Consider the following 26,470-nt stretch of genomic DNA (forward strand, 5'->3'; position numbering starts at 1 on the left):
CAGCCGGGTGGGTGCTTAATACGGTACATGAGAGAAGATGATTGCCTTTGAGGGCTCTACTTGAATGCGTTCGAATTCGACTTCCCCGAGAAAGTATCTGAGGTGTTATCAAGAATTGGTTAAAGAGATAAATTATGCTCTATGAAATATTTGTGTTCTAGTTTTTGTGATAGTTGCCTCATTTGACATTGCAACCCAAGCGCTGATTTTTACACGAGTTTCAAAGAAAATCCTGAAGTTTCGGCCGATAGGGTACTGTAGTTTCACGCTCATTGCTGTAAACAAGTTCATCTGAATCATCAGCCAATTATTCCTATAAAGTCAAATGAATGAGAAGAATCATTCGAAAACAATGAAGTCAACGTCCGGAAGTTATTGAAGTCACATTCTCTCCCCTGGCAATTCTTCTTCTTCTTTTTTTTCATATATTTCTTTCTTTTCTGAATATTAATTTTCAATGTGGAAACCTGACATTTTTTGTTTTCTTCTTATTCTTCGATCCCTAATTTATGATGATTACAACTGATTCATTCAGAAATACGAGAAGATTGTGATGAGACGATGTTTTTGCAGATTTCCACCCTTTTGGAGGTGAAAGCAAATGCAAATTGATGGGAACTAACAATGTGTTTTTCACGGTGAAAACATATTCGAAGTCTTATTATTGAATCATCACACCATTATGTTTGGTGACAAAAAAACAAGAAGCAAACGGAAAAACATCGAGCATGTTCTACTTTTCTCAGAAGTAATTTACTCAGTTTTTGATTAGATTTTGTCTCTTTTTTTATTGGTCAGTTCCAGATTGAAACTCTCAGATATATAGTCACATGTATTAACAACATCCAAATACAGTACTCGTTTGTTTATGACGGTGTGATGTTTTGCTCCTTCAATTGGCTCGAATCATGTCACATGCCACACCATCTCCAATGTTTACGTAAACAAAAACTTTTGAGTCATTCTCAATTTCAGCCAATTATTTCTGTCAAATTGAAGTCAATTTACGAAGTTTATAAGTCAGAAAAGCTACATGAGAACTGCCGTAGTTTGTCTGAAACTACTACTCTCCCCGAGTTGAATTTTGTTTTGAGCGAAAACGTTGTCCATTTGAGTTGTCTCAAAAGCTTGAATTGAATCACTCTCCCCACGGGAAAGTCATACTGCAAACTCCTCAATTTACTCATATTCAACTGATTCATGTGATTCCCAACCTCTAAATCTTTCAAAGAATTAGAGCTATGATCTCATTACGTCACAGTCTTCAATGTTTCTGATTGTGAAGTGTGATCCCACTTTTTCCTATTCACACTTACTTTTCTGATACTAAAAACTTTTCAGTTTTTTCACATTAGCCAATCAGGGGCTGAAATTTGGCAGGTGAATGGAAACATCTGTCAGATAATAAATTATTTAATTCATAAGAAAATGAAACAAAAGAGCAAGCAAAGTTTTCTGACTACAGAAACTAGAGAAATCAAACTCTCATGTTTTTCATTACAATTCGCTTTGATTGGAAAATTGGAGAACTGGGGTACGGAAAAATAACAATTTCGTGCTCTGAGAAAATTGGATGTGGGAGAACATTGAGTGTATTGAATTAGGTTTATTGTGTATGTTCTTATCAGCTGGAAGCTCAGAGTACACACGTAAAAAGTTGATATTCTATTTTTACTTATTTTCATACTCCTTATTCCTTCTAACTCACTAACTTTTTAATCAACTTTTTTCTTATTATGTTACTCCATCTCCTCCTTTTCTTATCTAAAAATGTATGTCACATGTTCTTCTTTTTCTTTTTAATCAACTTGTTTATGTCATTCCCTCTATCCAATTTATGCTTCATTCCTCTTGATTCAACCTGACATTCATCCGGACATCCATCCACCTGCTCTTCTCTTCTTCATTCCGCCGAAACACAAATCTTCTTCTTTTTCTCCCAAAAACAAAAACGCTTCCCTTTCCTTCTCTTCCGTCCAACCCAGATTTTGATTGATGATGTCTTTTTCTTGTTCTCCTGTGAGGAGTCCATCGGAGCCAATTGAAAATTGAAATAAAAATTTTGCTTTTTCTCGAGTCGTAAAGTTACATCATTCCACGAAATCCTCTCGAACCAATGGGCAACTGTCATTCTCCCAATAGTTTATTTGGTATAAAAGTGCACCTTTCAAACGAAAAACATCAGACAATACTCATTCGTTATCTCTCGTTTTCTTCTCTTCTCTGTTCCAAGTTCTTCACTCGAAAAGCTTTTTTCTTCTCTCTGTCCCTTCAAAATATCAATTATCGCTGAATTACACGCCCACCTCTTCATCCTCCCATCAACCTCTAATTCTCTTGAATCCCAAGAAAAACTAGCGACTACAAAAAAGGCGTTGGAGACTCTTTTCAGAGCATTAGGGGACCACCATGGCCTCTTCCGGTTGCAATAAAAGCGCACTCATGTGTCCAACACGAGCCAAAATTTTTCAATTACTTTTTTCTCGACTAGCCAAACTCAAATCAATCAGAAATGTTTGAAAAGAGAGCGGGGAAGGAGAGCTCTTATCGATCAAAAAACTCTCTTTTCTTAATGATAAACTTGTTTTCAAATTGAGTTTCGTCTCATTTTTGTTGTCAACACACTTCATTTATATTACACCTGTTCATGTTAATTTTATTTTCATTAAAATTCCAACCTCATTTTTTTGATAAGGAGTAATAATTCACCTGCTATTCTAGAGTCAAACTCTTCTGTTGCCTGCTTTGATAAGAACTTATTTCACGTGAATTTCATCGTTGTACTCTGTCTCCAAACGCTGCTGTAGCATATACCGTAATCTTCATATTGCAGGATGATCGTTCGGATCTCCTTATTGGCCAGTTTACTGGTCATTTCGACCATCGCATTCGAATGTTCTCCTGACACAATTCTTCGAATGGCAACCAACAAAAGAGAAAAGCAGTTGGAAAGAGAGTGTCATGAAGTGAAGACAGGACAAGAGGTGTGTGAAACAAAGGATGAGTTGGAGAAAAGCTGGAAGGAATTCCAAGAAGTTTCGGATGATTACAAGAAGGCAGTGGCCGAATGCAGAAAATATGTCGAGGAGAAGAGCAGACCAAAGAGTGAGTTTGAGTTTGAATCCTAGAGAGTGATCCAGAACTTTCCCCTTTGCTATTATATTTCTGACCTACCCCATTTAAGGATTCCTTGATGAGAAGGAGAGCGGACCTGTTGATAGTGAAGAAGCAAATGAGAAAACAAGAGAGAAGAGACGAAAAAATTATGAAGACATCGATTCAAAACTGTATGATAGCCAGGAAACAGAAACAGTTGGGAAAGTATACGAAACAATTGAGAAAGCACGATCCAAGACGAAAAGACAATTAGATGGTAGGCCTCTTTTCCCATAGTTAATACTAAAATGCACGTAATCTCTGTTCTCATTCATAAGGCATATTTCAGGAACCGTTCTCGATGGAGACATGGGAGACCCAACTGATGGACAAGAAACCAATGATCATGCAAGAAGAAGAAGACATCATAACCATGATGGACATCAGAATCATGGAGAGAAGCATCATGAGAATATGGATCATCATAAACACGGGAATCATCATGGAAGAGTTCGTAGAAATGGAGATCATGATCCAAATGATCCAAATATTGATCATACTGGGCATAACCATAGACGCAAGAGAAGTACAGATGGTAAGATTAGATGAGAAAAGGGTTCTTCTATATCGGAACTTCAGATGATCCAAGCGACACCACTATCGATCATACCGGACATAACCACAGAATGAGAAGAAGTCATGATGGTGAGTATCAAATGTTGAAAAGGAATCAAAATGAGGCAGATGTTTATTTTTCAGACGATCCAAGTGACACCACCATCGACCATACCGGACACAATCATCGTCGTCGTCGTTCGGGAGATCATGATCCAAATGATCCAAATATTGACCACACTGGACATAACCATAGACGCAAGAGAAATCATGATGGTTAGTTGGCATCTTTATTTTTATTCTGATTCTTCCAATTACAGATGACCCTAGTGACACCACCATTGACCACACTGGACACAACCACAGACGCCGTCGTTCTGGAGATCATGACCCGAATGACCCAGATATTGACCACACCGGACACAACCACAGACGTAGAAGAAGCCACGATGGTAAGTTGGCATCTTTATTTTTATTCTGATTCTTTCAATTTCAGATGATCCAAATGACACTACAATCGATCACACCGGACATAACCATCGTCGTCGTCGTTCTGGAGATCATGACCCAAATGACCCGGATATTGACCACAGTGGACATAACCATCGCCGTCGTAGACATCATCAAGGTATCGAAATTCACTTTTGTCTAGCATGTGAATCCTATTCATTTTCCAGCCTCTCGTATTCGTCGAACCGTTTGTTCAACTGCCGGTAGCGAACAACTCTCCGCAATGAGTTCCAAGTTTTCAAAGCATTGCGAACGCGAGAATATGTAATTTAGATTATATTCACAGAACTCCCCATCTATAATTTATTTTTTAAGCTGTCTGCCAGATGAAGATCTTCCAAAAGGAAAACAACAGGACGCTATTGTTGCACTCCAGAAGGAGAGAGCCAAGAAGTACTCTGCGTATTTGACACAAGTTTCCAAGTGCTACGGAAAACTTTAATCAAAGAATAATCAAGATTTTAATTTCATCTTTGCACAATTCTGAGCATTCTTCATGTGTATGCCAATCTACTAAATACAACTTTTCGTCTGTTTCGGTGCAACAAGTTCTGATTTTTTAATAAAATATTTTACTCATATTCTCTATTTCGCAGAATATATACAGTTCTGTTTTCAGAGAAACGTTGTAACAAATATCATTACAGATGTAATATGTAATTACAGTAGTCGTCTTGCTTTCAAAACTTGCACAGACTTGAACTTTGAACTTGATCTTATGATATCTGAAGTTCTTTATGTTATTTCTTAACTTTTTTAAAACACATTTTGTTCGCAAACTGCAATATTCTAAGAATTCTCGTTTCCCATAAGAAGTTTCAGAATTTGAACTGCCGCTTTTTTGCCGCCGCTAGCGCGCTCCATTGAGAAAGAGATTCGCCAATATTTTTGGCTCAGAGTTTATGCATATTTCCCGTTTTTCTTTCTGTCATTTTCAGATTGAGAATCACGAGGAACATCTCCAATATCCTGGTAAAATTTGAAAAGAACAATTTTCTCTCGCCAATAAAAATCATGGCATATTCTGGTGCCTATCCGTGGGATGCCAACTATAACGATTACAACAGTTACAACAATAGCTCAGGAGCATGGTCCACAAATAAACAAAACTATCCTACTCAATCTGAGGTTTTAACTTAATTCGAAATTGAATTCTATCGTACTGTTTTTCAGCAATATAATCCGGTTTATCCTTCGCTCAACGGGACATCGAACTTTTTCTCATCTTCTGCTCAGGTTAATTTTTTATTTGAAAAAGAAACGGAAGATGTGAAAAAGTGAGAACTATCCTCCCGCTTTTTTCTCCTCCCCATTTTTTATTTTCAATATAAATCTCAAACACGAACTGTTTACAGGAGTACGACGCAGCTCCATACCACCCATCGAGCACGTCAAATTCTGGAAATAGAACCAATCGGATTCCGAAAACTCAGCAGCGGGGACGCCGATACGAAAACCAGCGCAAAAGCAAGCAAACGTTTCCTGCTAAAAAATTTCATTTGGTAACTATCGATCCAAATTCGAACGAAAAGCCGATAGTGTCGAAGATTGCGGAGCCAGCTCCTAACCCAGTTGTCAAAGTGGCCCGTGGAAATACAAAAACCGTCAACAGTCGTAAGTTACCAGAGAAATCATGTTTGAATTGTTCATTAAAAATTTAATTTAGCGAGAGGTGGGAGAGGTATTAACAAAAAAATGCCTAACTTCCGCTTGCAAGGAAACAATTGGGAGTCAAACCAGTACCAAGGAGGAACGAGAGGTGGACGAGGTGGTGGTGGCAAAGGACGAGGCCGTGGTGGATTCCATAGAGGAGGAAAATCTTATGGACCACCAAAGCCAACGAATGATAAAGATGATATAAAGTATGTGCACCTACCAGAAGACTCACCAGCTATCCTTCTCACTGTCTCCTCTGATAATATAGTGGCTTTCCATGGATTCGACAGTGTATTCACTACTCAACACAGCGTAAGTTTCTCATCTAGTATTTTTTTTCCATATTTTGATTTCAGTTCCCAGTGTTGGTTGACGGTAAGATTTACAAGAGCTGCGATCACTACTATCAAATTTGTAAAGTCACTGATTTGACTGGAATCTCAAGTGACAAGTTAAACAGCGGAGTTCGTAATGAAGATGGAAAGCTGATACTTGAAGCGCAAGAAGAGAAAGATAAGAAGGCGTATAGTGCAATAGCCAAAGAAATTATCAAAGCCGCTGGCGTAAGAATAAAAAACCTCATGAAAACGAAAGTTATTTTTTAATTCTAGATTGAGAAAGACAAAGTTGATGAGTGGAGAAACACAAAAGGACTCGAGGCAATTCAGAGAGCTCTGCACGCTAAAGCCGCACAGTCTGCTCATCTTCGAGAAGCGCTGAAAGAGACCGGCGAGCAGATTCTTGTTCATGCATTCCCTCGTGACAGTATTTATGGAACGGGATGCGCCGTTCCAGCAATTAAAAAGTGGTTGGATGACATGGAGAAGAGTGGTGTCAAGACTCTGAGAATTCCTGCGAATTTCCCTCTCAACCAGGACACTGTTCAACACTGTCCAGTTTTCGCACAAGGACGAAACATTCTTGGAGTGATTCTCATGCAGCTGAGAGAAAAAATTCGCAATGGAGGAATCGAAATAGTTGATATGTCCAAAATATATAATGCTCTTCGCAATAATCCGACTGAGCCAATGGACACAACTCCGGTAAGAAAACCGGAATAGAATGACTAAAAACAACACTCAATAGTTATAGAAAGTACCATACTACTCCGACGACAAAAGCTTTGGTACCTTCTGATCAATTCCTACCCACTGGTCATTATCTGAATAATTTCTCTTCTGGAATATCCGGATCTCATGTCTCTTATTTTGTAATCTTCATTCAAGCATGTGCTTTGTTAACAAAGTTTTATTATATCATCCATCAAAATGAATACATTTTTATTCAAGCATGAGTTCTTGTATTCTTTTGACGAGAGCGGGCAATGGTGTCAGACATTCCAGAGAGAATCGCAAGAGCAATGAGCAGAACGAAGGTACCGCCACAACACGCGAAGAATATCGTCTTCTGTTTGGTAGTGTAAGTCACCAGCTTCTCCACATTGTTCAGGTTCAAGGAATCGGGGTCGCTGGTGGTGGAATACATTTTGTTGGTAGCGCCAGAAGTTCCAGAAGATTCAGAAGTGCCAGTGTTTCCAGGAAATGAAGTAGTTCCAGATGATGATGGAGAAGAATTGGCATACTTCGTGGTAGAAGTTACAGAAGCGGTTGAAGATGAAGACGGAGTTCCAGATGAGGATGAGGATTGACACGAAACAAATATTACTGAACAAAACTCTATTAATAAAAGAAAAAGTCTAAGGAAAACTCACTTGTTGCAGAAAGAAGAGCTAAAATGTGAGCGCGCATCTTTCGGAAAGTTTGAAAAGCTGAATGAAAGAAATTTTGGGAGAAGGCACGGAGCCGTTGCGAAGCATCCAGACGATGCAACCATGGTAGCGAAAACGGAGAGAGGCACATTTATTGGAAAACGAATAAAAACACATCAAATATGTACACGATTTTTAGACTAGTCTTGTTTCAAATTCTCTTCTTTTTCTGGGGACAACATCAAAGTGAGTCCTGTGATGAGGACGACGAGTAGGAACCACCAGAGATATGAATGTGATTCGGAGAAGATGAGGCTGCCGAGAATACCCTGAAAAAAGAAATGCATTCAAGATAACTCTGAATAAAAATAAACTGCAAACCGTCAGGGCAAAATTACAAGCCATATTGATGATCATTGGGGTGCTCGAACAATCTGATAGAGCGAGAGATCGAGTATACGTAGCCCACATTACTACGTTTGATGCAATGAAAACAGCGAAACATGAAACTCTCTGTAAAATTCAGAGTTGAAGAAGCAAATAACTTATTGAGTAGCTAACCGTATATTGCTCTAATTCAGAGTCGAATGCTAGCTTCCCCGAAACTGCGCCCATTGATCCACACATTCCAGCCACTGCTGCCAATACAGAACTCTTATTCATTTTGGTTTCTAAATTTTCGGTTCGTTAACACACAGTCTAGATAAAATGCTCAAAAATATTGTGTAAAAGAGTATCTAATCTTGTTTACTTTATTCAGAAAACAATAGTTTAGAGAATTTATTATGACTGATAGAAACCACTGACATTAATTGAGAAAACAGAATGAAAAAAGACACGAAGCGAAAGGTGGAAATTGCACTGTTGATTGAAGATTTGGATTTAGAATCAGGGTGAGTACAAAGAGATCTTGGTTATTCTTTATTGGCTGCGTTGAACACATTGACGACTTCGGCGTAGATCTGAAAAGCATGGCTAGTTGGAATAAAAAAAATTTTAATACTTCGTCAATGGAACGTTCGCTCTTCACTTCTCTAACGAGTCCACTCTTCTCGAAGTGCTCAATAATTGGGTAAGTTTGATGATTGTAAGTTTCGACGCGCTTTTTCAACGACTCCTCATTATCGTCGGTTCTTCCTTGTCCACGATTCAGACATCTATCGATACAGATTGAAACTGGACAGGAAAGGAACAGCACGAATTGAACAACAGCTTTTCCTTCCATTTGTTTGTTCCATCCTTGTAAATTGTCTTCATTTCGCGGGAATCCATCGACAAGGAATCCTTTCGCATCTCCACTGGCGTTCATAGCGTTTTCAAGAAGAGAGCAAGTGATCTCGACGGGAACAATCGATCCATTTTTGATGTGACTTTCGATGAGAGCTCCATATTCACTTCCTTCTCTTTGACGTTCAGCACGAAGAAGGTCTCCAGCCGACAAATGAACGTAGTTCAAGTTCTGTAATCCGAGATTTTTGTAAAAAAAAAATATAAATGTATTCTACCTCTTGAATTTTTGCGCAGATAGTTCCTTTTCCAGATCCTGGAGGACCGAGAACGAAAACAACGTTGTGCATATTTCTTTGAGTTGACGTGCCAAATGAAACAGTTGGTAGGAATGGGAGGGTTGCAAGACGCAGACGATGAGAAGAGCGGATAAAAGCGTGGAGAACAGGAACCACTGCAATGATTTGAATTATTTGGGAAAACGATTAGAATAATAATATATGTTAAATCGACACGTTTCTGCAAAGAGGGATAGAAGAGAGACAACGTTCTATTTAGAGAGAGAGAAAAATAGTCATATAAAGGCAGGCATGAATATATAGATTTCGCCCATCCAAGCGAAGAGCCGGGTGTTAGAGGATTTTAAGATGGAATTATTTTAGAAATGAACGCACTATTTAGTGCGGGGGTTTTGAGCAATCACTTTCGACTCAAGTGTTGCACTGATTTTCGAAAACTTTGCGTTTCACACGTAGACTGTTGGCTCTTACAGGAAGATTCCAAAAATAACATCGAAAAACGGTAGCAACTTACGCATGCAATTCAACCCGATTTGATGGACTTCCTAAAGTTATCATGTTGTTAAAGCCACGTTGATGTTCAGTTTCTGATGCCCGAATATTTCTTTCTCTGGCAAGAACCGACATAAAGAAGAAGAAAAAATTAAAAGAAGAAGATGCAAATATTTTACTTTCGAATTTGTTCAAGTTATTCAGAGTTAAAAATGTAAAACAAACATAGCACAAGAACAGGGAAATATTGGAACAGATTTTTTATCCCTTATCCGAAGAAAATTGAATTTCAACCCGTGAGGCTGTTTCAGAACAGTGGAATGAGAATTGAAATATTGAGGTTTTTCATGCTTCGTGCTCTTCTGTCTTCTCTGCTTGACGTTTCAAAAATTTTGGCGGATTCTTCGCGAGATACTCATCTTCAATTCGTCGAAACTCTTCGGGTGATACCTGGAAAGGGTTCATTTAGAAGTTATTGTGTGTAGGTTGAATTTACCTGTGTAAGTCCTGTGGGAATACTGTCATCGATTTCACCGGCCAATTCTACGTTTTCTCCACGGATAAGCATGAATCCTTGACCTGTTTCACAGAAATACTTTTCTACAAATGTTCGCTCTACTACATCTTCGAGTATCAAGTTGGCAAACTGATCAATCGATCTCAAAAAACCAATAAGCTTTCGTCCATCGCGGAGCACGACTAACAACTTCTTGTCTAACTGTTCGAATAGACTGATGGCTCCTGGAAGGTACGGATCAGGCAAATCCATATTCTGAAAATGATATTGTTGAGCCAAGAATTGCACACAAAAATTGAATATAAGATATATTTACAGTGAATGAAGTTTAAAAAAAACTAAATTCTTATCGAAGAAAGAACGACGAGATAAATAACAGAAATCTATAACAGAAATGAGAAACCCCCGAGCAAAAAATGACGAGAGAGTGCGCAGACGCAGGAGAGTTGCAATGCCTGGTTTAAAGGCGCATCGACTTTTCCGCATGGGTCTCACCACGCTAGCCGACCGTACCCACTTTCCTTCTTTTAGGCCGAAAGCGCATTTTTCTACTTTTTTCTCTTAATTTTTAGGTGAAAATTCATGATTTTCACTGAAATTTTGTTCCAACCAGTGTAAAAAATACATTTCAATCTACTTTTTGTCGATTTCAGTCCTTTTTTGTCATTTGATTGTCAAATTCCGTCTATAATCCGTTTTCAAAAAGTTTTACAAAAGTCGAGTTTTTGTAGGGTTCAACTATGCCACGTCTGAAGACTGTGCAATCTAAGGTGACAAAGTCGCCACGCCGTCCGTTCGAGAAGGAGCGCCTTGACCAGGTTTGAGCATTTTCTAATTAATATGTCTGTCAATTTGGATTTTTACAGGAGCTCAAGCTCATCGGAACTTTCGGACTCAAGAACAAGCGTGAGGTATGGCGTGTCAAGTACACCCTCGCCAAGGTCCGTAAGGCTGCTCGTGAGCTTCTCACTCTTGAAGACAAGGACCCAAAGCGTCTTTTCGAAGGAAACGCACTTCTTCGTCGCCTCGTCAAGATCGGTGTCCTCGATGAGACCAAGATGAAGCTCGATTACGTTCTCGGACTTAAGGTTGAGGACTTCCTTGAGCGCAGACTCCAGACCCAGGTCTTCAAGCTCGGATTGGCCAAGTCTATTCACCACGCTCGTATTTTGATCAAGCAGCACCACATCCGGTAAGAGTTTTGAAGTCCTTTATGAATTCGCAAAAAATTGGGGAAAACGACTACGGTTCGAAATCTGCGCGGCGAAAATGCGTCCCTGCATACTTGCCCGGATTTTTGTAGTGCCCGCCAGTCCAGGAAAAGCCTGTTTGTTTAAAATAAAGTCCGCTAGAAAAAAAAATAGTTTTTGTATTTTTGCTGCTGAAAATATTCAGTATTTCGCATTAGCTGGTTATTGTAATACAATTTTTAATTTTTCAGTGTACGCAGACAAGTTGTCGATGTCCCATCCTTCATCGTCCGTTTGGACTCCCAGAAGCACATCGACTTCTCTCTCCAATCACCATACGGAGGAGGTCGTCCAGGACGCGTCAAGCGACGCACCTTGAGAAAGGGAGATGGAGCCGGAGGCGACGACGAGGAATAAATTTGTTTTTGTTACAAATAAAATTGTTGGACAAAGTTGTATAGTATTTATGAATCTAGAGGTGTTAACAGTTTTTGAGGTTTAAGACATGTTCTAACGAGAGAAAGGAAGTTCCCTTGAGTTTAAACCAGATATAAAGCGGTTTTCGGCTGATCGGGCTTGTCCTTCTGTGGCCTGTTCTATAAATTCAAATGATACTCAAGAAATGTCAGTTCGTTGTCGGTAAAGATACTCAAACTATCAAGCTGAAACCAAGTACCGTTAAGACCATACTTGTCAAGGTCCGGGTACCACTTTTTTGACATTTTTACAATTTGTGATGATTATTCAGAATTTTTTCTAATCCTGAATCAGTCGAAATTTTTTAATTTGGCACGACAACTTTAAAAAACTATCATCAGCGTCGGTAGCTTTGAACATTTTCAATGTCTATGTGAACTTTTATCTTTTGAAAGCTCAGAGCTTCTTGCTGAAAATGATACAATTTCTGCTAAATTGGTTTCCACAGTACCTTCGTCAATATTAAAATAATATCACTTTATTTCGGAACAAATCGGAAAATAAATAAATAAGTTTACATAAAAACAAGAATGAGAAGACCCGTTAAATTTGCATAGTCTGAATACTTTCAGCCAACCCGTGAATTGCATTGGAGACGTTCACCTCGTCGCGCCAGCTGGAAAGGAAAAACAAATAACATTAATATTTTTCAATTTGAAACTTACAGATCTAAACTTCCACCGAGAAGATGCAAAGCTCTTCTTTGTAACAGCGCCAAATCAATCGGAACTCTTTCGGTAATATCTCTGACTGAATTCAGTTGTACTTGAACGTTGGGATAGTCATCAGAGCTATTTAAACTAAGCTCTTCCTCTAACTTCTGAATGATATTTGCAATTTCATTCTCGTCGAGACCATAGGCAGTATCTTCTTTTTGAAGCAAGTCATTGATATCATATGGGTCCGCGTATAACTCGATAGTCTCATTTATCTTTGACTCGGGCCTGAAATAAACTGCTGTTGACTGAAAAAAGACAAAACACATTATTATATACTTACGATTCGATACTATAACGTTTGAGCATAACTCGGCCTTGACCAACAGACATCACATCCTTCATCACTTTCAGCTCATCATCAGTTCGCAAATTAATATGAACTAATTCGTAATGACCACCTCCTACAGATATTGAGAGAAGATCTTCGAGAGGGGGAAGTAGAGATGGAGCTTTTTGTCTGTAGGCAATCGGTTCTTCCCCTTCTTTCTTTGGCTGTAAATTATATGTGTGAAATAGATTCAAATACATTTTACTACCTTCATGACAATGTAGACATCTACCTCAACAACACAGTTTTCGGCTGAGTCAAATGGAACCAGAAGCCGAGGTTCTACAGCCATACTCCAGAAGAAACGAAGTGGTTGATGATAGTGTCTATAATCATATATATTTTAAAATTATCACAAAATATATCTATTGCTTACGAATTATCCGAAACGTTCTGTGGAATAGTAGGAAACGTCGAAATGATAGTAAGAGCAATTGAGAGAGAATCTTTTTTGAACGCATATCTTCCTTCTCCCATCATAAGGATACCAAGAGCTTGATGAGCAACCATTTGTTCGAAGTGTTTCTTACCCATCGATATCCAATCACCGTCTGGTTTATCAGACATGCGCAGAAGTCGGGCATATCTCATGACTTCAATGTCACCAGTACCGACTCGAAGCTAAATTTGAAGCATATTGAATTTTGAAATGAGAACAATCCACTTACAATCGACATGGCAGTGATGAGCATTGACAGACAGCTGGAGCGGGTGTAGGCACCAGCATACATACACATTCGAACACTTCCTGTATCCTTTGCCATCTTTCCATCCGGTAGAACTATTTTTGTATAGAATTCCTAAATAACAACATGTGGACGCTATCCGATTATTTGATTCGTGAAAACGTACAATCAGTTTGAAAGCAGTATTAGTGATGCTCTGCTCATTTGGTCCTCCACACGATGAAAATTTCAGAGCAATAGCCATACATGCAGCAGAAACTGTATATAAGTATGTCTGAGAGATTGTACTGGTATCAATCATATCCGCCCAATATCGTTCTTCTCTTTCGTTCATTGGCTCTTGAATGTCTTCTCCATCTACATCTTTTTCAATCGGAATTCCAAAATGAAGTGCTGCAAGTGCGTATTCTTTGATCACATCCGGAATCAAACTTTTAACAAAGTCATGTGTCGGTTCAATAGTGTCCCACATTACAAGACAATATCCGAGAACACGAGCATACATCGAATCCGGTTTTAACCGCTCAATTTCAGTAATTGTGGCCGGTAGAGCGAGAGCTTCTGCGATAAATTCGTTGTGAGTTTTCATAAACATCATTCCAAGAGCAATCGAAGCTGGTTCGGCGGACTGATGAATATTGATATTGTCACTTTCTTTGACATGATTTGCCGTTTGAGTTGAAGACATGAACCCTCCATTCGAGAACGGCAAATTCGGTGTATCGTTGACAACTGGATTGACTGGTTGCGGGAGGAAGACACACTTGTCCTGAAATTAAAAACAGTATTGTATTGAATTAAGTTAAGTCACTCACTCTTCTCATTCCTTTCATCATATAAATCAATCTTTGTGACATCGGTGGAATATTCTGTTTGAATGGCATCACATTGGAAGCTGCTCCGTTTCCTTTTCCAAGCATAATGAGTCCTAATGAGAATCCTGCACTTAGTTTGTACGAAGCTCTCTCCGTCACCGGCTCTTCATCTTTGCTGGGAGCTTTTCCCACTTCGTTGACGAGTTTCTTCGCGATGTTCATGTTACCCGAATCAGCAAATAAAAGACCGAGACCAGAAACTGCAGCAGTCTGAATTGTGTAGTCAAGTTTGATTTCCAACGGAGTCGGGCCCATCAGAAATCCGAGATACGTGGCGAGGATTTTGTGAATTTGAAGATCACAAGTTTTGAAGTTAGAAGCTGAGAGTCCGATTAGCAATGCGATAGAATGGAACTTATCGAATGTTGAGAGCATCTGATGAGCATGATACATATTGAACGGAGCTAAATGACCATTCAACCCAAATCCGAGAGTTAATCCCCCCACCACAGCTGTTGACTTGATGTTTTTCGAAACCATCACAATCCATTCGTTATCAATTCTTACGGTGTCACTGGCTCCAATTCTCAAGGCTGATGCGAGCGCATTGTAGAAGTTTCCCCATTCTAATCCCAACTTGAACTGATCTGTAGAAGGAGGATCACACGTCACTCTAGCTGGATAAACCATTCCTCCAACGCATAACCGAGGGATGTAAATACTCGTGAGAAGTGAAGGAACTGCTGTTCGGAAATCGAAGAAAGCACGGCCAAATGGTTGAGAAAACGTTCGGAATGCGGTTTGAGTCAGGAATCGGTCCTGCAACTCCTTCATGTTCTCCTCATCGTTTCGTCGTCTGAAAAGTTGTCTATTAAACTTTCACAAACTATGTTTGGAACATCAACTCACAGAATGTTGGTGGCAATCAAAATCGGTCGAGTAGAATTGAGCATCAATTCCACATTATTCTTACGAATGTCATGTTTCCAGCGTAGCTGTGAAATGCAGTTCATTTCTTCCGGTGTCGCGTAGATGCATTTTTTCGGTGCAATAGTTCTAGCTCCGGCAAAGGCATCTGTTTGAATTTTCAGGAGTAGAACCTTGATAGCTGTTAGCAAATTGTCTGTGTATGTGGTAGTGAATTCAAAGAGATGCATCAGTTGATGAGCGCGACCGGGAGCATTCGAACGACTATCTTTCATTATTCTTCTGAATGATTTGTATGTTTCATTTGTTAGACCAAGACGACGTTTCCAATCTTGTCCGATCCACATTTGACAATCCAGATCGATATTAGTTCCAATAAGATTCCTTCCAGCAGCTAGAACCGAGAGCAATTGCACACTCTCTTTGGCGACTGGTTTCGGAAGATTTCCCAGATTTTCAGAAGTTGTTTGATCATTAATCAAATGGGAAATGATTCCATTTATTGACCAACATGGAATCGGAGCTGTTACTTTTGTAATGAATTGTGCATGAACTTCTTGGGAAATGTTGAATTCAATGGAAATTTGATTCAAGAAAGAACGGAATAAATCCTTGTAATACTCTTCGTAATCATGGAAATTCAAAACTCTCGCAAGAACATAAACGTATGGCACTAATTCCAACATTCCAGTGTGCATCATTGTTCGAATTCCCCATTCTTCGCATTGAGTATGGAATGCGTCCAGAAGAGAACGAGCGTGTTCAATTCCTTCGCAAGTTGGATCAAGTTCGACGGCAAACCGGCTGTAAGAACATACATTTATCTGAAACTAGCATTGCTAGAACTCACCATCGGAATTCATCTTCAGTATCTCTTTGAATTTCGCTTTTCTGTTGGAATGACATTTCCTCGAAAAAGTTTTTCATCATCGCCATCACTTCTGCTTCAGACATTCGCGGCCTCATCTGCTTCCCTCCGTGACCTTCTGGAGTTTCGGCCCGTGGTTCATCAGTCACTTTGTTCATTCGAACTCCAACACTTTCAAGCATGAAAACAGCAATTTCAGCCAGCTCTTTATTTTCGATATCCAGTTTCTCCAAATCAATATCTCGCTTCACAGCTTTCCATTTTCGGAGAACTTTCCTGGCAAAGTCTCTATCCAAATGAGTGAAGCATGTTTTCATAAAATCACTCGACGATTTGCATATTACAGTTTCTGGCATTTCTAGTACGATAACCCGCATCTCATTCACTAGTAAGATTGCATTTTCCATGAACGGGTAAAAGTGAAAATCCACACTGTGGTTCTGATTGCTGATCTGAAATTGAAAAAGTTTATTTCTACTAAAATTCCGTGAAAAACCTCTTGAATGAATACTGGCGCAATCTTTTCGTTTCCTCCAAACATTGTAGTCGTATATTCTGGACCGAGAATGATTGTGACTCCGCTCTTCTTCACATACGTTGCATCCACACAATCTACAGTAACCGGTTCATGTTTCTTGCCTCCCGACAAATTATTTCTAGTTGTTGTGGCATTTTTCCAAACCGGAATGATCTTCATGACTTTCCCAGCCGAGGAAACCAAATTTAGATACATATCGGATAGAAAATTCGTGATGAATACTTTGTTGGCTCGCAGAATTGCTCCCTGTTTTGGTTCAACATAAACACACTCGAGACACACTTTCGATAGAAGCAAATCTACATCTGGATCACGCTCCAAATCCCCAAAATCAATGTCATGATCGGGAATTTGTGTGTTTTTCGTGAAGTTTCTCGGAGTATCTCTAATCATTCTAGTGAAATCTCTGAGTAATTCAGCGTTACTGTCTCCTCGGCGACATACTTGAGTGAGATGGGTTCGGTGAAATGGCGAAGCAGTTGTCTGGAGTCTACCGTAAGACTGTGTGTTCGGAGATACGCCACTGGTACCAGGTGCTTCATCATTAACCATTCGAGCGAGTGTCCTGAAATAGAAAACATGAGATATTTGATATTTTAGACGTGTTTTCTGTTCTACCTTGTGTGAATGTTCCGTTCCAAACCTCCTCTTGTGTTGACTCTTGGTGTATTCGGAGTATTAGCCCATATGTGAGAATCATTGTTGCCTGAAAAGAAGTTTAAAAAAGTGCATTTCTCCCTTTTTAGTTTTTATTGCCTTCATCACCTATTCTGGTTCATCTGGCACATTTTTACTTAAACGTCGGTCAGCTACCCGATGAGAGAATGAAAACAGACATACATGGACATAACCTCGAGCAAACTCTTTTTTCTTTCTTTTTTCAACGGGGGCTCACACTAATCTCCGCCTTTCCTGTACGTCTTGTTCTCTTAGATTTCTTGGGAAGCAACACAGCTTCGGCTCGAAGACAACAGGCAGAAAGAGCACCGAATGCAAATGTGATTTACGCCCTCAGGGCTATACATATCTACAATTTCGCATGCACAAAGTCTCTTTTGTCGTCGTGCACACTCTTTCAACAGGGCCGTCTCCTTCCACAGATTTTACGTGAATGGCACAACAAATTTGCTGGACCAGAAGCAGCAGCAGCAGTCATATTTACTTCCAGTGTGACTAGAAATGTAGTTTGATTTTATTCAAATCCACAACTTGTCTCCCTTTTTCTCAGATGCACATAGTATCGAAGGGCGAGATCTAGAATCGAAATTCTAGACTTACTATGGAGAAGAAAAGTTTCAAAGCTCCATCAGATATGTTCAAAAGACCACTTCTTCTTTTCTTTTTTTTTGAAAAATCGGGGGTTTTCCAATCTGCAAGAGTGGCCGATTCTCACGCCTATCCGATCCTCTCTGTCTCGACTCTTTTGACGTAGATAATCAAATAGGGGGCTGTTTAGATTTCACATTTCATTCACACAATACGGGCACCGCCTCCTCTTCTCTTTCTCTTCAATCGCTCGTGAATCAGAGTTCGTCGAGCTATTGGACAAGTCTAACACGGCAGCGGCGGGGATCCACCCCCGAATCTAATAAGCATCTCCCGCCAGTAGAAGAGAGGAGAAGATAAAGAACTTTTGTTCGTGAAGAGAAATCGGTAATGAATGTGTTTTTTTTCTTCGTCTCAAATGTTAAAATTCTTTGAACTGATGTGCAATTCGAACCATCGCTTTCCAGTCTCTTTCACACCCTCTCCCGTTTCATTTTTCTCTTTTTTTGGAAGAGCTGCCAGAACGCAATGGACGATGTCAATCATTTTTCTTATTTAGTAGAACTTGTTGTTTTGCATGTTGGTCTCGTCTGCTGACAAGAACCAAGACGCTTCCCATTTATCATATTCCTACACTATTTAGTTAGGCAGGCACCCATGTTTATGTTCACCAGGAACTCATAGCTGAATGCTTCCTTCATCTACTTCTTCGCATACATCATGAAGTCTTACTTTTCATACAATAATCTTTGAAAGATACAGTTCAAACATAGCTCTACTGCTACACTTCCTCTCATCTACGCCTTTCCAAAAAGATTTGGAAAACAAAATGCTCTTTTTTGCATTCCCACGAAATGCGTGACGTCTCAATTCCATGAGCTCATCTTCATCATAGTAATAAGAATACTTATCATTACGCGCCTCTGCGAAAAGGCATGAGACCCGCGTATTTCGCTTATTTTCGCACTAATTTGCATAGAGAAATAACTGCTCTTCCTCCTATTTGAGCTTCTTTCCCGAGCAATAAACAGAAAGAAAGATGGGCAAGTCCATTATTTGATCCATTCTCTCACTCTTTTACGATTAGCTCACTCATGGGCCCTTGCTTAAAACAAGAATATCTTTTCCCTTTTTCAGTGTTTCAGAGATCTTCGCCATACTATGCACTTATCTCAAAATGGGCAATCAGTCGGCTCGTCAATTATCCACTCATCGGAAACACGTTGTGCATACATGGAATACTATCAATTCTCATGATCCACAACTTTTGAACGATGCCATTAGGTAGCTAATCTTGTATTCCAACGGAAATGAATCTGACTTGTTTTCAGTGAAGCATGGCTGAAATCCGCAGAATTGACACCTACATGGGTATGGGCACTTGTCGATCTACCGGAGACAATGCATGCCACATACAAGGAGAATGCACAGTTTTTAAACATCATCAATCAGGTCCGTGACTTTCTGAACATACTGATCAAAGTTCACAAATGTGATCCTGAAATGATCAAGACGCTTTCCTTCCGTCTCGGAGCACGCCATCGGTCTGTTTGCGGGGGCATTACGAGTAGTAAACGTCAAAAACGTTTATAGGCACTATATGAACGAAGGAAATGACAACTGCTATTGGGCGCCGTTTGCCCAACAACTTCCGATCGCCATGAGCAAAATGTACATGAGAGTCGTTACGGAGGATAGCAAGTAAACAGATATAAAGGTCCTGTTTTAGAAGAAGAGAGAAGTTTTCAGAATCCGAAGAATATTACGAATCAGATCTAGAGCAGCAGAGAAAAGTGAGGAAGAAGAAGTTTGTGAATCATGGAGACAATTCTCGTGTATGTTGATAGAATCAATGAAAAGAGGATACGAAGGATGTGCCAGTGAGAAAACTCCTCTTCGGCTTAGCATCACTAAGTGTGAGATGTTCTTTTTCTGTTAAACTAACATAATTTTAGCTCCATCATATCAATGGCTTCGATGCGTTCAACCCGTTCTAGATCAGCCTCTCATTTTCTTGAACCGAATATGTCGCCGGCAATCGGTGCGTCCCAAGTTCACCATTCTAATTCGTGTCGTAGCTCACCATCTTCTAATCACCGCCCATCACCTCGTAGATCACTTAGATAGAAATATACTCACTCTCACTTCGTTCCGTGTGCTTCTCTGTTTCGTACTCACTCTGTTCTCTTCACACTTTTTAGTTCATTTTCCGTTCGCTTCTCAGCCTATCACTAATAAACAATAACTAACCGCTAGAGATGTGCCGTGTGCTTTCCGTTGTTTTTTTTCTTCATCCTTTTATTTCTCTTCTACCCCTTCAGCTCCTATGTGTGCTCTTCTTGGTTCAACAGAAAGCAATTCAACTACAACAACAACTCAACCATCATCTCCTATCACTCCATATCGAAGGAGAAGCATGTTCAGAGCGGGTGGACATCTTCAGAGAAATAGTCAAGACTTCACTGCTCTTCGGTAATCCTTTCGTCAAAATGACAACTAAAACCTATGATTTCCTTTTCAGAAATCGTAGAATGTCTTCTCCCAACAACCCTTCTATTCTTCTCAATAATTGTGACATCCAACTTCTCAAGATGACATCACAGTTGAGCCCTCTAGAAGATCAAAACAAGCAGAATCGCCTACCGGGACGAGCCCATCAACAGCGACGAAGTATCACTCTTTTAAATTTCGATCATCATCACCGTTCTCGATCCCCTTCTTCTTGACCCGAATAAATTTGTTTTCTACCTTACCTTCATAGATTGGAGTTGGCAGATTCCCAGGAAAGCCAACAGCACCCGGATTGTTCGGTGTAGAATGACCGAAACTTGAGCGAAGGTGCGATGTCATCGGTGATCTACCATCGATATCAGTGTGCATTCCATCAGTGTAAGCGCCCACTGAAAAAGTTGTGTTTTGAAAAAGAAGTTCACATGATTCGAAAATTACTAGGTGATCTCAATGTCGGGTCGAAATGTGTAGTTCTTCCAGCAGAATGAGGTGCCAAACTCGAAGCGAACATTGTAGAATCGTGTTGTTTCCGTAATGTCTCCACATATCGAATAGCCGCATGAACTTCTTGTTCTTCTGTTTCTCTTGCAATGTAAACACGATGAACTTTCTCTTTTTGATCATAGACAACTACATAATTTCTGTCAGAATCTACAATTCCAGCTTCGTCTTGATGTGATTGCCAGCAGAACTTCCACTGCGGATGGAAGCCATTCGTTTTGTAAATCACAGGTAACAACTCTCCGAAGGGTCCAGAAAGTGAATAGAGATGGAAAGTATCGTGATTGTGGAAGTTTTGTTCAGTTGAAGAGTCGTAAAAGCGCTCAACAAGAAGACTTGTGGAGCAAGAGAAAACGTTTCGCAGCTGAAAACTCCATTATGTGATCTTTTTGAATACTTTAACGACCTACTTTGAATGGAATTTCATAGTGATAGAAATGAAAATCTGGGAGAGAAATGAATTGAAGCTTGTGTTCGCCGCAAACAATCAAATAATCTCTGGACTTTGGACCTGATTCTTTCTTTTCATTCGACGGTGTTGCCAATTTTTCAGCATTTCTCGACGAAGTAAATGTATGAAAGAGCACTTTTTTGATATCAAATTCCATGTGAAACCGCTTCTTCACGATTAACTTTTCTGACATCCCATCGCAAACCAGAAGAATTGGACCGGAGCAGAACACAAAGTCTGGGTGTCCGCCTTTTGTTTGAAGAGAACAGACTAGTGTATTCTTATTCAAGAATTTCTGAAACGAGGGTTTATTATTTTCAGACAGAACATTGATATCAATTACTTTTCCTACTTTCTTTCCCATATTAACATCACATTGTTGCTTGGCAGAAATCATATTTTTCAGTTGGCAATCATCAACTTCTTCACTCATACACGTATTCTAGTGAGTGAAAATGAATCTGAAAAACAACTCATTTACTTTTATCTTCTTTGACCAATAAAAAGTACAAATGAAGGAGATTAACTACCACCGTGACTTCAAAGCAAAACCGGAAATAACGAAGAAAATGCTGTATTCAGATAAAATGGATAAAACGAAATAAAACAGAGCAGCAGACGTTGTTAATAATTACTCAGATCGTAATACAGTTAGATGATGTGGATTTTTAAGAAGTGGAGATCATCTGGATAAAGTGTTAAATTGGTTCAAATCTGAGAATTCTCTTCTTCTTTTTCTGCACTCTTTGTCTTTTTCGTTGTATCTGTATTGATATCAGTGGTTTCGGTTTGTCGTTTTGCAGGGCGACGGACCTGAAATAAATTGTTACAATCTTTATAATGACGCGTCGACGAAAAATTTGTTGAAGAAAATCATGATTTGTTCGAACGTGAGTCGTTTCGAAAACATTCCGTCGAGACAGTTTCGCCCGAACATGACCTCGTCGAGTGTCGTGCGAGTTTCCTTCGAAAATCATATCGGAAAAAACTTACCAAATTCGAGATATCGTTCACTTCCTTTTCTTCTGTCTCTTGAGGAAGTTTTGAGAGAATCGTAGTGAATCCAGCAAACTGAGCCTTAATTTCTTTTGTAGTCTGCTCTACTTGTTCAGCAGAGGCGTTTGCATCGTTAATCATCTCATCGATTCCAGGAATCATTTCCTCTAATTCTTTCAACTCATCTTCAATCTCTGATTTCTTCTCCTTATCTTTGATTTCTGGTAACTGTTTCTTCAACTCTTCCTCTCTGGCAACGAGAGTATCTTTTGTTCGTTTATAGAAAGTAACAGCGTCAGTGAAGTTCATGCTGCTTGAACATGCACTGGCCATAAGAATGTACGTCTGAGCAATAATTCTCGAACTTGGAGGAAGAATGTTCTGCTGAATTCCGAGGGCACGGCCCAAATCTTCCCTTGCTTGTTCATAGTTTTCATCGGCTATTCCATGATCTCCAAGAAGGATGAGAACATCCGCCAGCTTCAGGTTCCATTGTTCAATAGCCTGAACTCCACTACGTTCTGCTTCTAAAGCTTCAATTTTAGCTGCCGCAGTGCAGCGTGCAGTCTGAAAAGAAATAACATTTTACTTGTAAATGAACACAAAACTGACCTCAAGTAGCTCCCAAGCAAGTTTCATCGAATCTTCATCGCCATCTTCTGATTCTTCTCCATCTTCTTTCTCCGAGCCATCATCATTTTCGTCTTCTGCCGTTTTTTCCTCCTCGTCGCCACTAGCGGCTTCTTCGTCTCCGGAAACTCCATTTCGCTGCTTCTCATCCGGGTTTTTCAACAGTGCACTCTCTAATTTTGCAACCTCCAATGAGGCCATTCCATAGTAATAACAAGCATCAAATGTGTTCTCGTGCCCTTCTCCGTAAATCTCGACACTCAATTCCGCTGCCTCACTGAGAATCTCTGACGCTTCGGCGTTGTTATTGACTCTTAGTTCACGACGACCATTAGCAACCAATTCAGCGAGACGTTTTTCTCTGAATATATCAATTGAGGTTTTATTAAACTTTTATTGAAAACTCACTTCTCTTCTTGTGTTGGCTCACTGTTTTCTTTCTCCGGTTCATCGCCTCCAGCGGAGACCTTTGTTTGATCGATAATGTCTTCAGTGCTCATTTTTTATCGGATGTAACCTGAAACAACGAAAATAAAGTGTTCGAACGTAATGAGAAAAGGCAAGAAAGGCATCATGGAAAAATTTCAAAATTCAAATCTGCAAGAAAACCTGACAGAAGGCCTAGAATTACCTTAGTCCATCAGATTACACGGCCCTCAATGCGCGAAAAGAAAAAATACAAACACAGGTTTTTTGTAAGAAATAGAAATTGGGGAGCTTTGAGATATTAGGTGATCCATTATGAAAAATATACCATAATTAAATTTAATAGTATTAGGGAAAACCAATACTGTCAAACCCACTGTTATTTTTAAAATGTTGTCTAATAAGGTTAATTCTTTTAAAATCATCACGAGAAGCACAGGCGGGAGCATAGTAATAATCTTTGACTTTTTAAAATCATAAAAAGGGGAAAAAAAAGTTCGATCAATTATCTTCAGTCTACAGAATGAAGGAAAGAATTGATTATTTACAAAAAAAGATTCAATCAAACAATAAAAAATTAGCCAGTATACAGTAGAAAATTTATTTTCGCTGCGAGACCCATTGCTTATTTTATTCAGAAAACCTTGAAGTATTTTGTTCTTCTAGTTTTTGTACGTTAAGTTTTTGTACGTTAAATAATTCTATTTGATAAATTAAAAATTATACGTTTACCAGCCTGACTGCCGCGCCTTCGGCGCTTCATCCGGCTGGACTCTCCTTATTTACGTGTTCCCCTTCTCAGAAATGTGTCCGCGTGGCCGAGTGGTCCAAGGCGGCGGTCTCCGCGCAAAGAGCGCAAGTTCGATTTTGGGCCCGGCCGTCTTTCTTTCTCATTTCTCAAAATTTGCGGACATTGGGACAGATGGACAAACCCCACATGCGTTTTATATATAAGAACCAGCCTGGCTGCCGCGCCTTCGGCGCTTCATCCGGCTGGCCTCTCCTCATTTACTTGTTCACCTTCTCAGAAATGTGTCCGCATGGCCGAGTGGTCCAAGGCGGCGGTCTCTGCGCAAAGAGCGCAAGTTCGATTTTGGGCCCGGCCGCCTTTCTTTCTCATTTCTCAAAATTTGCGGACATTGGGACAGATGGACAAACCCCACATGCGTTTTATATATAAGAATGATTTAGACAATAAAGTTTTTTTTAAATGAGACTGTAGGCGCTTCGAAGATATCCATTAAATTGATCATAAAGTTGTGTTAGTTACTTTCTGAAAAACGTGAAATAATTGAATCTTTACTTATTTTCCTCTTACGTTTGCTTCTTTATTCTTCCAGAAGCAACACTTGTTTTTCCATTTGTTGAATCGAGTAGCCGCTTTGCTCCAATTTTTGCAACTATTTGTGGAGGTTTCGATAGAATGCTGCGGAGAACTGGATAGTCGAACACTTTCAGGTCTGCAATCTAAGTTTTCAATTGTGTTTTAAACAACTGCTCTTCAGTCCACCCACTTTCTTTATTTTCCTGAGAAACCTCAGGTTCAAAAATCGAAGTTCGCAAAGGGGTAGACACATTTTCTATATATTTACATACGCCTTGAGCTTTGTTAGTACCAACCTCCGTTATTCGAATTAATGAAATCTCAAATGCCTGGAATATGTTGACTAGAAAAAGTTAGAACTGACGCCTAACCTCTTCTGTATTTTTGACATCCGGAAATACAAAATTTTGAATCCACTGAGCGAATGAGTTTAGATTACTGTAACGACAAGTACCAATGAGAGCTCCGTGTTTTTTCGTTTCTGCATGAAAGTAGCCATATTCACAGAAAATTTTAAAATTATTCTTACTCCGTTTGTCAGTATATAAATGATGGTGAGCATCGAAAAGTGTCAAAGAATGTTGAGATCGATCGAAAACTATCAAAACTGTGCGAACACAACTAATCAATATGAAAACTAAACGTCGTTCAGAACGGAAGAGAGGACTGAAAAAATTAATTTGTGAAAAAATTATAATATGGTATTCTTACTTTCGGACAGCGAGCTTGATGAGCTTAGGTAGAGTTTCTTGCAGTGATCCAGTGGATAATTTGAAGTCGACTTCAGAAAAACTAAGATCACATGCATTTATAGCATCCGGCAAATTGTAATTTCTCGTAGAATTCTCGCCTGCATCTTTTCTATAAGCTTCATTTCCATCAATAATTCCATTTATAAGACAACTGACAATTCTTGGTGGGCAGCTCTAAAATTATAATTCCTAGTATTCTATGTTCTTAGATTTCTGCATACCTTTGTTTCAGACTCTTTCGTAATATCCACTACTTCAAGGTTCTGAGAAGAAAGTACAGTAGTCTTAGTTCTTTCTCTCATCTCTGCACCGCCCATCACTCGTTTACTTGCACGATTTTTAGATTGTGGTACTGGCATTTCAATATCATGAATATGAATGAGTTCGGCTGTTTTGATCGCGATCAATGTACATGCATTTGACAATGTCGTCCTTCCGCCGATAGAAGATTGTGAGATATCTATAGGGAACCTCCAAACCAGTGTACACTGAATAACAACCAAGGTTCAGTTGCAATCACTTATTTTGATACCTCTTGCTCAATAAGTGTTATCGGTTGAACTCCTCGATGAAAAGCGATCGACTCCTCATAATTTTCAGATCGAGATCGTCTCCGAGTCATTAGTTAAAGATTTCAAACAAAATTTTATTGTACAGGAAAGTGTTAGAATATTAAAATAGTGAGTTTCAGTGCACTCCTCATATTCTTGTCTTGTTGGTTTTTCGAATTTTGACGTGTCTCCAAAATTATTTTTTCGTTGGCAAGTTCACGTATAGATTTTATTCTCTCACGGAAACTTTTTTCTTCCTCCACCCAATTATAATAAGTACTTTCAACTTTTTGAATGTCTACAATGAACTTTATCACTTTGTAATTAGCCGTTTCCTTTCCCATGAGACCTTCTCTTTCTCTCTTTCACTGCTGTTTTCACATTTTTTCCATCC

The 26,470-nt window shown here is 39.4% G+C and overlaps 12 protein-coding genes across 12 annotated transcripts; 4 read left to right on the forward strand and 8 right to left on the reverse strand.

Moving 5' to 3' along the window:
* Positions 1–2,834: 2,834 nt before the first annotated feature.
* Positions 2,835–4,663, forward strand: GCK72_005404 (uncharacterized protein; the record flags this gene model as incomplete). Its single annotated transcript, XM_003117103.2, has 9 exons — positions 2,835–3,105; positions 3,185–3,373; positions 3,446–3,691; positions 3,736–3,801; positions 3,856–3,987; positions 4,032–4,163; positions 4,208–4,339; positions 4,389–4,485; positions 4,537–4,663. The coding sequence occupies 9 exons, from the start codon at positions 2,835–2,837 to the stop codon at positions 4,661–4,663; spliced, it is 1,392 nt and encodes a 463-aa protein (XP_003117151.2).
* Positions 4,664–5,235: 572 nt separating this feature from the next.
* GCK72_005405 (uncharacterized protein) lies at positions 5,236–7,014 on the forward strand (the record flags this gene model as incomplete). The annotated part of the gene is made up of 7 exons (XM_003117179.2): positions 5,236–5,349; positions 5,395–5,457; positions 5,577–5,835; positions 5,888–6,189; positions 6,234–6,440; positions 6,489–6,920; positions 6,970–7,014. The coding sequence occupies 7 exons, from the start codon at positions 5,236–5,238 to the stop codon at positions 7,012–7,014; spliced, it is 1,422 nt and encodes a 473-aa protein (XP_003117227.1).
* Positions 7,015–7,161: 147 nt separating this feature from the next.
* GCK72_005406 (uncharacterized protein) lies at positions 7,162–7,625 on the reverse strand (the record flags this gene model as incomplete). The annotated part of the gene is made up of 2 exons (XM_003117053.2): positions 7,162–7,541; positions 7,589–7,625. 2 exons carry the CDS (start codon positions 7,623–7,625, stop codon positions 7,162–7,164), a joined length of 417 nt encoding a protein of 138 aa, XP_003117101.2.
* Positions 7,626–7,785: 160 nt separating this feature from the next.
* On the reverse strand, positions 7,786–8,248 carry GCK72_005407 (uncharacterized protein; the record flags this gene model as incomplete). Its single annotated transcript, XM_053725168.1, has 3 exons — positions 7,786–7,914; positions 7,967–8,098; positions 8,147–8,248. The coding sequence occupies 3 exons, from the start codon at positions 8,246–8,248 to the stop codon at positions 7,786–7,788; spliced, it is 363 nt and encodes a 120-aa protein (XP_053589362.1).
* Positions 8,249–8,499: 251 nt separating this feature from the next.
* Positions 8,500–9,629, reverse strand: GCK72_005408 (uncharacterized protein; the record flags this gene model as incomplete). The annotated part of the gene is made up of 4 exons (XM_053725169.1): positions 8,500–8,547; positions 8,625–9,044; positions 9,091–9,266; positions 9,626–9,629. The coding sequence occupies 4 exons, from the start codon at positions 9,627–9,629 to the stop codon at positions 8,500–8,502; spliced, it is 648 nt and encodes a 215-aa protein (XP_053589363.1).
* A 319-nt stretch (positions 9,630–9,948) lies between these two features.
* Positions 9,949–10,372, reverse strand: GCK72_005409 (uncharacterized protein; the record flags this gene model as incomplete). The annotated part of the gene is made up of 2 exons (XM_003117302.1): positions 9,949–10,053; positions 10,100–10,372. The coding sequence occupies 2 exons, from the start codon at positions 10,370–10,372 to the stop codon at positions 9,949–9,951; spliced, it is 378 nt and encodes a 125-aa protein (XP_003117350.1).
* A 488-nt stretch (positions 10,373–10,860) lies between these two features.
* GCK72_005410 (uncharacterized protein) lies at positions 10,861–11,727 on the forward strand (the record flags this gene model as incomplete). Its single annotated transcript, XM_003117225.2, has 3 exons — positions 10,861–10,938; positions 10,987–11,312; positions 11,562–11,727. 3 exons carry the CDS (start codon positions 10,861–10,863, stop codon positions 11,725–11,727), a joined length of 570 nt encoding a protein of 189 aa, XP_003117273.1.
* A 603-nt stretch (positions 11,728–12,330) lies between these two features.
* GCK72_005411 (uncharacterized protein) lies at positions 12,331–17,824 on the reverse strand (the record flags this gene model as incomplete). Its single annotated transcript, XM_053725170.1, has 13 exons — positions 12,331–12,403; positions 12,453–12,731; positions 12,787–12,998; positions 13,043–13,160; positions 13,211–13,455; positions 13,503–13,634; positions 13,687–14,289; positions 14,336–15,191; positions 15,245–16,066; positions 16,113–16,582; positions 16,627–17,233; positions 17,287–17,374; positions 17,776–17,824. 13 exons carry the CDS (start codon positions 17,822–17,824, stop codon positions 12,331–12,333), a joined length of 4,554 nt encoding a protein of 1,517 aa, XP_053589364.1.
* Positions 17,825–19,111: 1,287 nt separating this feature from the next.
* On the forward strand, positions 19,112–20,410 carry GCK72_005412 (uncharacterized protein; the record flags this gene model as incomplete). Its single annotated transcript, XM_053725171.1, has 5 exons — positions 19,112–19,218; positions 19,266–19,478; positions 19,528–19,635; positions 19,714–19,850; positions 20,256–20,410. The coding sequence occupies 5 exons, from the start codon at positions 19,112–19,114 to the stop codon at positions 20,408–20,410; spliced, it is 720 nt and encodes a 239-aa protein (XP_053589365.1).
* Positions 20,411–20,607: 197 nt separating this feature from the next.
* Positions 20,608–21,830, reverse strand: GCK72_005413 (uncharacterized protein; the record flags this gene model as incomplete). Its single annotated transcript, XM_053725172.1, has 4 exons — positions 20,608–20,834; positions 20,884–21,310; positions 21,357–21,692; positions 21,741–21,830. 4 exons carry the CDS (start codon positions 21,828–21,830, stop codon positions 20,608–20,610), a joined length of 1,080 nt encoding a protein of 359 aa, XP_053589366.1.
* A 275-nt stretch (positions 21,831–22,105) lies between these two features.
* GCK72_005414 (uncharacterized protein) lies at positions 22,106–23,523 on the reverse strand (the record flags this gene model as incomplete). Its single annotated transcript, XM_003117175.2, has 4 exons — positions 22,106–22,210; positions 22,391–22,960; positions 23,006–23,384; positions 23,432–23,523. 4 exons carry the CDS (start codon positions 23,521–23,523, stop codon positions 22,106–22,108), a joined length of 1,146 nt encoding a protein of 381 aa, XP_003117223.2.
* A 1,240-nt stretch (positions 23,524–24,763) lies between these two features.
* GCK72_005415 (uncharacterized protein) lies at positions 24,764–26,147 on the reverse strand (the record flags this gene model as incomplete). The annotated part of the gene is made up of 7 exons (XM_053725173.1): positions 24,764–24,909; positions 24,964–25,102; positions 25,145–25,254; positions 25,303–25,439; positions 25,485–25,699; positions 25,747–26,013; positions 26,058–26,147. The coding sequence occupies 7 exons, from the start codon at positions 26,145–26,147 to the stop codon at positions 24,764–24,766; spliced, it is 1,104 nt and encodes a 367-aa protein (XP_053589367.1).
* Between the last annotated feature and the right edge of the window lie 323 nt (positions 26,148–26,470).

This window comes from Caenorhabditis remanei, chromosome II (genome assembly GCF_010183535.1).
Source record: "Caenorhabditis remanei strain PX506 chromosome II, whole genome shotgun sequence".
NCBI classification, from domain to species: Eukaryota; Metazoa; Nematoda; class Chromadorea; order Rhabditida; family Rhabditidae; genus Caenorhabditis; species Caenorhabditis remanei.